General features: G+C 32.6%; 1 protein-coding gene across 1 annotated transcript; it reads left to right on the plus strand.

Moving 5' to 3' along the window:
• Positions 1–3,439: 3,439 nt before the first annotated feature.
• LOC149896082 (uncharacterized) lies at positions 3,440–12,309 on the plus strand. The gene is made up of 9 exons (XM_090118401.1): positions 3,440–3,452; positions 3,842–3,984; positions 4,569–4,633; positions 5,630–5,782; positions 6,889–6,974; positions 7,586–7,668; positions 9,271–9,363; positions 10,410–10,500; positions 11,066–12,309. Exons 1-9 carry the CDS (start codon positions 3,440–3,442, stop codon positions 11,191–11,193), a joined length of 855 nt encoding a protein of 284 aa, XP_089974527.1. The 3' UTR covers positions 11,194–12,309.
• The last annotated feature ends 631 nt before the right edge of the window (positions 12,310–12,940 follow it).

Consider the following 12,940-nt stretch of genomic DNA (forward strand, 5'->3'; position numbering starts at 1 on the left):
AGAATTACTCATGTTACGGCTAGTAATTGAGGGCATATTGTAAACTGTCTGATGAAAACAAATCATTTTAACTTTAAGTATAGTAATGGAATAACTTTCGTATTACATAAATATTTATATAATCACTTTATCGCTACATGTACTTATACGAATATTATACAGGAGAGTTTTCTTTTGTTTGTTTGTTACTATTCAACTTAAAAACTGCTCGACCCATTTTTATTATTATATTTTGCCGTAATAAGATAGCTGACTTTCTTATAATATTTCACAAGAACTAACGAAAAAAATATTTATATTTTCGTATATTTAACGTTTCAGAGTATATTGTAATTAGTATTAATAGATACTTATTAGACCCCATTATAAATTTAAAAATTACTTTATTTATTACTAGATTTCCGCCCGCGGCTTCGCCCGCGTTTTCAAAGGAAAACCCGCATAGTTCCCGTTCCCGTGGGATTTCCGGGATAAAACCTATCCTATGTGTTAATCCAAGTTACCCTCTATATGTGTGCTAAATTTCATAGTAATTGGTTCAGTAGTTTTTACGTGAAAGAGTAACAAACATCCATACATCCATACTTACAAACTTTCGCGGAAAGTGCATGTCGACAGTAACAGACTAAGTAGATAAATATAATTCAAACACTTTCATGGCTATTCAAAATAAAATATTATAAGTTGTAAAATTAAGCGTAATATAATTATTACGCTTAATTTTACAATTTATTTTCTACACATGGCTTTTTATTATTCCGCCATATATTTAATGTTTGTCTGCAACTGCAGCAATATATACAACAATGATATAGTACTTGACGCTATTTCTGTTTATGTATTCGGCTTTAGTTTAACGTGGGCTTACATGGAAATTATACTATACTAGGAGAATACCCTGGCTTTACTCGGCAATTTGACAATACAAATTTTAAATTGGAAATATTAACGGGCAATTAAATCAAAAAGCATGAATATAAACAATGAATTCTAGGACAATGTTGATTGGCAATGGTCAAAGAAATTTTTTAGTTTTTATTTTAAAAAGTCACTGTCGCATTGAGCGAATAATGCGTAATGATATGTGATAGGTAGTTACGAAATATGCAATTTTCCAAATAAAAATTTTAGAGTAAGTAAAATGCAACTTAATTTTATTAAAATTTAACTAGAGTCTTTTGGAGACATAATTTTGATAAGTTAAGTAGGTAGGTATTCTGATTACCTTCTCCTTACAATAACGAACACATAAAAGGGTCATCCAATTTGGTGCAGTCGTTTGGAATCTCTGTATTAAGTACCTATAATTATAGTCTATGGTTTGGAAGTTATTCGCCTATACAAACATTGCGATAATCATCGATAATGAAACTTTGTGCTGGTAACATACATTTGAAATTACCTATCTATGGAGAATAATACTGAGGCTGCAAGTTTTTAACGAAAATTTTGAACTTTCTTATATATTTTGGTAATGGAACATGTACCGTATGAAATGCTATCTAAATGCCCAAATCTGTCGTTGCCCAAACCTAATGAAAAGTGTGTCATATAAACAAACCATAGTACCTCGTTCGCTCACCCTGAATATTTTTTTTACCTACATAATTATTTACCCATATTTTAGCGCCATGTAAGCAATACCTAAAGAAGCAATACCTTGATAAACTCGACGTTGGACGATAGCGTGTAGCGATTCAAATGGAATCAATAAGTGTAATAATATTTATGGATGCGATTTAAATACGACGCAAATAACTATTTTATATGCTATTTATTCAGAATTTAAGCTTACACAGATAAAAGAAAAGATGTACTTGTACGTGCCATTGTAGAGGTATAATGTGTCGAAGTATCTGTTTGAATAAATAAATTATAAACACCTTTGTTTTTAGGAATGGCTCCTATTAATTATTTCATAAATAATCTTATGACTTATCATATTATATTTTATTGTTCTATAGTTTGTGTATAGGTATAGGTATGCACATATTTATTGATATTACTTATAATCTAAGAATATAATATCAATAAATATGTGGCTATTACCATGCTATTAAATAGCGCTATCTATAACGTGCTCTATCTAATAACAGTGAATGGCAACTTTAAAACTACTTCAATACTCTAAAGATGGCGCGAATCTGAATTTACTGTTACGTATATTATGAAAAGTATCCATATAATTATATAATTACGGTTGTTAATCGATAATATATTTCATTGACAACCATTAACCCTTCTTCCTACTATAACAATAATAGTACCTACTCAACTACAATTTTCCAATTCTGAAAGAAAATCACATGAAATGGAACGTCGCCATTTGACATGAAAATTGACAGATAAATGCAGAAATGAGAAATGAGAAATTTCAGTAAAATGACGCATTTAATCGTTTCGTAATTTCGTATGTTTTTGCATAATTCGGCAAAACGTTAAATATATTTATTCAAATTATACGCACAATTAGTAGTTCGTTAGTGTCCAATTATTTCTAAATCGTGTAAATATTAGTTATAACCGTGGATCCCAACATCAGTGGTATGTTTGTTTGTTATTTGCAAAATTGTGTCGTATTGCCGGTTTTTGTTTACTTGGTTAATATTTAATTTAAAAGCCTTGTACTGTGCGCAAATTCATACTTTTATTAACATATAAATAAGGCATAACGTTCTTTACTCCCATTTTGATCGTCACTATCTTATTTTCTGAGAAAATGAATTATTTTTTATTATTCTTATAAGTACTTATTAATTGGATCGATCGATCTATAAAGTATCTTCCTATTAATGATAATAAATAATCTTATTGTGTGTATAGTATTTCATTTAAATGAATTTAGTATAAAAGTTATATAAATTATATGTATATTATGTAATTCTAGCTGATGCAGATGCAGTATTTTTATTGAGCTCAAAAATGTATTTTTCTTTGAAACAAATTAACTTTTTATTTCATTATATGATAAGTACAACATATTGCTTAAATAATGCCAAAATCATGCTTTGATTTTTAAGTAAATAATTAATTAAACACAATGACTAGTTGTGCCCTGCGGTTTTATCTGAATTGCTATTATTCATGCAAATTTTGAAGTAAATCCATGCATTTGCCTTTCCTCTAATTTTCATATATATGTATCGATGAATTTTCTTGTTGTCATAAAAAACTGTGTTTTAAACATGAAATGTAGGAGGTAGGATGAACATATAAAAATAAAATATAAATTTCTTTTTATAATATGTTTATTATAATATAGAACAAAATCATTTTAAAACACTTATAATTCAAGAACCGCTGAATGGATATTAATTATTTTTTGTTGATTTAAATCTTCTCTTCCGACATTGAACATCTTAATTGCACCGCTATATAGCTTAGAATCAGTGGAAACAATTACACAAAAAAAAAAAAATCGTATATTTCTCAGATTATCATGTTACATCTGAGTACAGATTACACAGTACATAATAATAGAAAATAATAGAAAAGGATGCGTCTCGTCAATAGACGCATAACGCGCAACGCGCAAACAGCGCTGTTTTTTAGATGCCCCTGGTAATAGTAGTAGTAGAATAAATTATTTTGAAGATACAAGTTTATATTATACTAGCTGTGCCTCGCGATTTCACCCGCATTGCTCCTCTCTTGTTGGTCTTAGCGTTATGATATATAGCCTATAACCTTCCTCGATAAATAAGCTATCTAACTAATTTTGTCAAATCGGACCAGTAGTTCCTGAGATTAATGCGTTCAAACAAACAAACTCTTCAGCTTTATAATATTAGTATAGATTTTTACATGGAAATATTCCCTAAAATGTAAATTTCGTTTTCAGTGGAGCTATGCACGGGCGAGGGGTGGCGTGGCGTGGGCGTGGCCCGCTCCCCCTCGCACGAGTCGGTCACAACCGACTTGTCGCTGTTCAGCGTGTCTTCCGCCGCGTCTGACGCGAGAGTGTTGAAGCTGCTGGCTTCTAGGGTGAGCTGTTTGTTAGATTGTCCCAGTGGAGCTACGCACGAGTCGGTCACGACCGACCTGTCGCTGTTCAGCGTGTCTTTCGCCGCGTCTGACGCGAGAGTGTTGAAGCTGCTGGCTTCTAGGGTAAGCTCTCTCCCAGTAGACCTTTTTTTGTTAATGGGGAGGATATCTTCCAAAGATACTTGTCTATGGAGGGAAAATTTATTCCTTATTTGATTCTTCTTACTCAATATTTAATGTTTTCTTAGCATATATTTTCATCATACAAATGGTAGTATATTAAAATTCATGACAATAAGGAAGTTTTAATTGTAATAGTGGTTTAAGATAAAACTAGATTTCCCTCATCAATTAAACAGGTGAAAATACATTTTATGAAGTGAAATTATTATCGGTAGGACTAACCATATTGTAAATGTAGTTCCTCATTGTTTGTTATTATCAGAAGGATAGATTGAGTTAATTTTGTTGTATGTAGTTATTACTTATTCAGAAGGCAAACTTGGCTACTGCATTATTTCAGTAATAACTCATGACTATTACCAGAATTTTTTTAACAATAAATATAAATTTCTATATTTCAGGCCGGCCAGGGTCCAGATCCTTCTCTGAGGGTGGCCAGTCCGAATCCTGAAGGGAAATCGATAAGGTATCGTATGATAGATTTATTTTTACTTATGAAATAGTAACCTAAATTGATAAAAGAAAAGTTTAGGATAAAATTAATAATTGTTGTTTTATAATTGTAATTCCATATGTCTTGGAATAAAATATTGAATTAGAATTTGAAAGTTTCGAAAAGAAATCTGGAGTTATTATTGATAAGGTCTTCCGCCATTTTTTTATTTTGATTTTTTCATATAACAAATTAAAATATTGGTTTGAAAAAGTTATCGACCACACTTAATTTGGCAACCAATCCTATAACAAGTCAATAACTGCGTTAAAAACAACCGACTTCAAACTTGCACTTACAACATTTACAAATACAGACAAAAATGCTCATAAAATAAAAACTACTGGGCCTATCCGAATAAAATTTTTATGGGACCAATTCGACACCATCTCGCATCGAACAAAAAAGAATCACGTAAATCGGTTCAGAAACCACGGAGTAATCGGTGTACATACATAAAAAAAAAAAAACATACCGGCCGAATTGATAACCTCCTCCTTTTTTTTGAAGTCGGTTAAAAATTATTACTTATGCCAAAAACCCCAACCTCCTTGTCTCCTTTGCCTATTAATATCGTCGAAAAGATGCTCGCCGGGTGCGTCTCTGCGCACAGCTCGGGCTGCGTCTATTACTTGATGACATTGACCACACTTAATTTAACAACCTATATAGATATCATCCCAAAAAAACTTCTAACCCTGCCTTCCTACCGCTTCCATAACTTCCATAAGCAACCATCTCTCCTACGATCCAATACCTATTTTTATCGAAAAACGTCGATTTTTTACATTTGGGTACCTATATAGCCTTCGACATGGTTTTCCCCTGTTCCTTGACCTATTTTTCTTCAGATACTTATTTTTTGCCCAAAACAGGCTGATTTTTTTAAATTAAGACACCTATATAGCCACGATTTGGGGCATCTTTGGTGATTTTTTGATCTTTTTTACAATCTCCCACTTCCCCCAGTCTCCGTAGGGGCTCCCCCGCGCTTCCCCTACAAGGAGACGCGTGTCGAGACCTACTCGCAGGGTGCGCCGCCCTCTGCGCTCAGCTCGGGCTCCGCAGGTCGTTCAGCGCGGGGGACGTGTCGGCCTCCGCCCCCGCTGCGCCTGTTAGATGGTAAGTAATATATTGAATACAGTGGACACCCGATAATCCGGCCCCTGTCTATACAGTACCTATATAGTACCTAGTAATGTTATCACAAACACACCAGCAAAAGCACAAAACGTTGACAATTACAAGAAAAATGTGATATTTTAGACCGCTTAAATCGCAATGAAACTATCAGTAGTTTAGCAAATGAATTCTTGATTTTATAATAAAACGTAAGCTCTCTATTGTTATTTAATTTACTAAATTCGACATACATAAATTAAGTATGATTTGTACTTCAAAGTACATATAACATATAGAATCTTATCATTGGACATGTAATTTGTCGGATTGCAATTTGTTATTTGATTTACTCTTTTGTAAAAAAATCCGGACTATAGGGGGTCTTAGGCAGTACTCTATAATCCGACAAATTCGATAGTCTGACACTGCCCTGTATAATGTTTGTCGGATTACCGGAGGTCCACTGTATTGTCGTATAAAAAAAATATACCTACCGGCCGAATTGAGAACGAATTTTGAATTCGGTTAAAAAGTAAAATGGTTGTAGTGATAATTTTCTTGTAGGGCTTATTTTTAATGATGAGATGAAGATGTTATTGTTTGTATTTCTAGTGCAATGTTTCAGAAATACAAAAATAATTAATAATTATAATCTTATTCATTTGTGATTTAGTTTTAAAGTATCCAAATTTTTATAAATAATACATTTTTAAAGAATAGAAAAAAATCTATCACGAAGCGGGATTCCAACCTGCGTCTTTCGTGTAGTGTCCCTGGGACACAAAACCGAAAGCAGAGAATAAATTCGATTGCTCTGGCGGGGTCAGGCTTCGCCCCGGAATGGCGGAAGACGCGGGTTCGAATCCCGCCTCGCGATCGATGTTTTTATATTCTTTAAAAATTTATCATTTATTAATGCACATTTGAATGCTATGAAAATAAATATGAAATGAATAAAGATTACAATTTTTTTTCCATTCTTGAATGATTTGATTTGTAATTGTATGTTCTTTCTTTTGTTATTTCTCCTACATTTATTTTATTTATTAATTACTTATTATTTAAATATTATGAATATTAATTAATTTTTTATTTAATAATTTCAGTGCAACTTCGGAAGTAGGTTTGTGCGCGGCGCTGGAAGCTCTCACTTTGAACGCAGCATCACGATCCTGTAGCACCTGGGTGGCCGGTGAGATTTAGCTACCCTTTTGATCGAAATCCTATCAGTTTGGGAGTAGGAATAAAAAATTTCGTTTTTGTGATGGAAAATTGGATTAAAATTTTTTGTAATAATTATTTATTATTATTATTACTCATAGTTAACAAACTTTATCAGTTTTTTGTTCTTTTTGTCTTAAATATATAAGGCGAATCGGTCGAGCCGTTTTTGAGTTTTGCACATTAAGTGATGAAATAATAAAGTTTGTGATTTTTTATTTATTTATAAAGATTTTTTTTATAAAAAGACATAGAAATTAACCATCAGACCTCGGCCATTAGAAATAGAAAGATTTAACGGTCATATAATAAATAAATAAATAAATATTTCAGGACAATTTTCACACACGGCACGATCTGATCCCATACTAAGCTTTCGCTTGTGTTATGGAAACCAGATAGCTGATAAACATACATATATGTATAATTTTAAATAAATACTTATATAGATAATTAACACCCAGCCACAGAGCAAATAAATATGTTCATCACACAAATATTTGCCCCGGGTGGGAATCGAACCCACTAAAAGAACTAAATCTTAATAAACTAGTTTTAAAGGGAATAAACTATTAATATTAGTAGGTGGATCTCAACTGCCGTCGCCGCAACGCTCTCATCCGATAACTTCGGTGCAAAAAACATTACCGACGGACAATAAAAAGGTAAATGTATATTATTTTTATTTATTTACTAGGTTTCCGCCCGCGGCTTCGCCCGCGCAGTCAAAGAAAAACCCGCATAGTTCCCGTTCCCTTGGGATTTCCGCGATAAAACCTATCCTATGTGTCAATCCAAGTTACCGTCTATATGTGTGCTAAATTTCATTATAATCGATTCAGTAGTTTATGCGTGAAAACCATACATACATACATACATACATACAAACCTTTCCTCTTTATAATATCAGTATTGAAGTTTAGATTTATTACACTTTATTGTACATACATTATATAAGAAAAGATGCAAAATGATACAATAACTGTGATACAGTTATTATTTTTAATTTAATTTAAACATACAATAAACAATTAAACTGATAATAATGCTCAAAAAATGTCCGAAACAAAACTCTGCTTATGCATGTCAGGCAGAGTTTTCTAATAAGCTATATCTATACTAATATTATAAAGCTGAAGAGTTTGTTTGTTTGTGTGAACGCGCTAATCTCAGGAACTACAGGTTCGATTTGAAAAATTATTTCGGTGTTAGATAGCCCATTTATCGAGGAAGGTTAAAGGCTGTATATCATCACGCTAAGACCAACAGGAGCGGAGCAATGCGGGTGAAACCGCGGGTAACAGCTAGTCTACATCTACACTAATATTATAAAGAGGAAAACTTTGTTTGTTTGTTTGTTTGTTTGATTGTAATGAATAGGCTCATAAACTACTGGACCGATTTTAAAAGTTCTTTCACCATTCGAAAGCTACATTATCCACGAGTAACATAGGCTAGGTTTTATCCCGGAAATCCCACGGGAACGGGAACTATGCGGGTTTTTCTTTGAAAACGCGGGCGAAGCCGCAGGCGGAAAGCTAGTATACAATATACATATGACTTAGGACTTTATTGTCACGAAATAAGGTGCTAATTTCAATGAAGGTTTTATATAACATCTTTTATGACGATCTTTTAACAAGCGAGTTTATGCCTATTTGATTATTTTTATTAATTCAGAAATAAGTATTTAAGCAAATATTTTTTTTATTCGTTCATTTAAAATCAGACGTGTAATATTTCTTCACGTAATCAATAAATATCACCAAATTCCGGCAAAAGACTCGGGCTTATATCCGAGATCGACTTATTTTCAATTAATTTTAATATTTTTTAGATATTCATCAATTATATGAAGCTAGCTTACAGCCTTTGTCTAAAACCTAATAAACTATATACTAAAACCTTGCTCTTGAATCACTCTATCTATTAAAAATCCGCATCAAAATCCGTTGCGTAGTTTTAAAGATTTATTTAAGCATACAAAGGGACATAGGGACAGAGAAAGCGACTTTGTTTTATACTATGTAGTGATACTAAAAATAATTATTTTTACACGCTTTATATTAGCTTCACCTGTATATTTGTTTGTAACCGACTTCTTTGGGCGCGATTTTGACCCACTTTAAACGGCTAGATTTCGTTCAAACTTTGTAGATTTATTGAGGACCGATGACAATACACTAATTTGATAAAATTTTCTATTTTTTAGTACGGTTTTCTATAAAAAGCGTGTTTTTTAGTTTTTTTAAACTATTTTCCTTCAGGTTCGCCAAAGTTACATAAAACGTCGTTTGCTGACCACATACCGAGCTCTGGAGAGAGTTTCTCAGTCGGAGTTCAATTTGGACAAACTTGAGGTATGTTTGTATGTACAATACAATACAATATTTACAATACAATCTTTATTTAACACAAACATACATAAGAAAAGAGAAAAACATATAAGATACTAGAAAATCTAAATTTAACTATTTTCCTCGACTTTTCTGGGTTGCCTGGTAGAGATCGCTGCCAGCGATAAGGCCGCCTACTGTACATTGATTAATTTATTGTTAAGTTTATAAAATGTATCATATCTGGTGTACAATAAAGTGTTTTTCATTCATTCATTCATTCATTCAAATCGGGCGAACTCCGTTTCGCCATCAGAGACACCTTTTCTTTGCATTAACCACACGGAGCCCGAGACCTTTCCAACGAATGCAAAACCATGGAAATCGGTTCGTGCGTTCTGGAGTTATAGCGTCAGGAAGGAAAACCCGACTTATTTTTATATAGTAGACAACATGCTAAATAGGCGGCCTTATCGCTTTCAAGCGATCTCTGCCAAGCAACCTTTGTTTGTTTCGAACTCCAAAACAATTTTATTTCATGGTTTATATAGAAAAAACAAAAAAGAAGCCTAGTACACGTGTCAGAAGTGAAACTTCTTCGACAAGATTCAACGATACCAAAATCGTCGCCTTACTCCATGGCGTGATGGTATTGCCATGACGCGACCTTGAAATTTTACTCTCAACGCGCCTAAAGAAGTTTCACTTCAAAATAGCACTTGTAACCTTTAAAATTCAAACGATTTTCTGTTAAATTTACTGACACCATATCAAAAATTTACAGTAATGTGGGTATACATTATTTACAAGTACCCGCATTTCACTTTTTCTCTTGTATTTTACTTTTTTTTTACCTACAACGTAAATAACGATTTTTTGTTGTTAATTTAATGTGTGTGTGTGTGTTTGGTGTGAACCAATTTATATTATTTTTAATTTTTAGACCTTTTATTTTTTACCACCAAAAAAGCAACACATAAAATGAGAAATAAGGGTATACATTTTTTCAGGTACCCTCATTTCACAATTTTGTTTTTCATACTAAAAAATATCAATTATTATTCTTCCAGGCGGCTGCAGTGAGCGCAGTGAGCGCTGTGTCCGGCCCGGGACCGACCACACTGACCGTGCCGAACAAACACACGAACTACGTGCATCCCGGTACGTTTTATATCCATACTAATATTATAATTATGCGAAAGTAACTCTGTCTGTCTGTCTGTTACTCAATCACGCCTTAACTACTGAACCAATTTTCATGAAGTTTGTTATGGAGATATTTTGATACCCGAGAAAGGACATAGGCTACTTTTATCCCGGGAAAATGACGCTATCCAGGAAATCCCACGGGAACGGGAACTATGCGGGTTTTTCTTTGACTGCGCAGGCGAAGCTGCGGGCGGAAACCTAGTGTATTTATATATTGCAGACTACATGTGGGATTTCCTTGATAAAGCTATGTCCTTTCTATTCAATCGTTGCTTAGCCGTTTCGCGTTTTCAAAGAAAAATCCGCACAAATCCCGTTCCTGTGGGATAAAAAATAGCCTGTGTCTTATTCTGGGTCTGGACCTAAATACTAAATTTCATTGTAATCGGTTCAGTAGTTTTTGGGTGAGAGAGTAACAAACATCCATCCATTCTCACAAACTTTCGCATTTATAATATTCGTAGCATACAGAGATAAATAAAAAACATTTATATAGTATAAATAATATAATTTTCAGAAGCTGCACACTTGGCTCTCACCGCAGCTGATCTAGAGAGAGAAAGGGGGCGTCCATTGTCCAAATACGAGCGGAACATGATGATATTCAATTGGTTGCACACTCTTGACGAAGCGGCGCCGTTTTAATTCTGATTCTGAGTGGTATATTTGATTCTGGAATGTATTCTAGGACATGATTCTGGAATGTATTCTAGGACATGATTCTGGAATGTATTCTAGGACATGATTCTGGAATGTATTCTAGGACATGATTCTGGAATGTATTCTAGGACATGATTCTGGAATGTATTCTAGACGTATTATACATGATTCTAGAATAAAATGTAGCGGTTATTCTTGGGTCTGGGATGAATAATATACATGATTTAGATTGTATTCTACGCGTATTTTCGTTAAGCAAGTTATTTTCACTGTTTTGAAGGAGTACATGCTTGTATTCTGATTTAAGTTATTATTTTATTTCTATAAGCAGTATTCTGGTTGTAATATTTGATTTTATACATAATACATAACAGTATTCTATATTATGAATATTGTGTTCTGTAAAAAAGCGCCTAGTTTTATAATACTTAGTCTTCTTATGTTCGTTTATAAAATAGTATAAATGTATTTTTAATTATAAATATTATATAAACGCACATAACTCTACTGTGTATGATTGTGTTCAATGTTTGATTATAGTATGCATTTGATTCTAGAATGTATTATGACAGATTCTGGACTGTATTCTGTATTCTGAATATTATTTTTAATTTATTAAGTATGTTGAATATTTTAATGATTTGAACTAAAAATAAAATATTTGATAGTTTGCTTTGATTCTGATTTAATATTATTTTCTATATTTAAAGTTTAATTTAACTTTTTATTTCTATTTCTTAGATTTTATAATTTGAGTTTGTTGTGAATTTGCTTTGCGCACATTTTATTTCCTATTTATCTGTGATTATTTTAATGTTAGACTTAAAATGATACGTCTCGCTTCGAAAGATAGGTTGTGTGAAATATGGTTTAGTTTTATTTCTATATATTTCTAAGCTATTTCAGATTTATTGGGAACATAATTTATAATATAAAAATCGTTCTTGTGCGATATCAAAAACGTTAAAAATACCCAAATTGGTCAAGCCGTTCTCGAGTTATAGCAACACATTTGGCGACTTTTATTTATATAGATATAGGAATTATCTGATCTCTTTATTCAATTTATTAATTTATCTAAGCACAATGTAAGCCTACAATAATACAGCCTATAATAATATAGCGGTCCGCCCCAGATTCGGCTGTGGTACATGTTTACGTTTTCTCTACATAAGAACCATCCTCGTTCTTCAAGGAATATTATAAAAAAAATAATTAACGAAATCGGTTCAGCCGTTCTCGAGTTATGCGATTACAAACACATTTAGCGATTCATTTTTATTATATAGACTAGCTTACCGCTCGCGGCTTCGCCCGCTTTGTCTAAAACCTAATAAATTATATACTAAAACCTTCCTCTTGAATTACTGTATCTATTAAAAAAACCACATCAAAATCCGTTGCGTAGTTTTAAAGATTTAAGCATACAAAGGGACATAGGGACAGAGAAAGCGACTTTGTTTTATACTATGTAGTGATAATATAAATAGATTATTATATATAACAAGAAAAAATTGTTAAAAGGCCACTTATTTAAAATATTACTAGCTTTTTATACGCATTTTTAGCTTTTGTAATAGATTTTTTTTACAATTATCATATTATAGTGTTGAACGTCCGCCATTTTTAACGAACTCTCAAACAATAAGTATATATTATACATATGTATAATTCGTAGATTATATTTTTATTTATTCAATCATGGACGTATAAAAAAAGACGGACGCCGTAT

This window comes from Colias eurytheme, chromosome 29 (genome assembly GCF_061535395.1).
Source record: "Colias eurytheme isolate Ceu_HAF_F1 chromosome 29, ilColEury1 Martin Lab GWU primary, whole genome shotgun sequence".
NCBI lineage: Eukaryota > Metazoa > Arthropoda > Insecta > Lepidoptera > Pieridae > Colias > Colias eurytheme.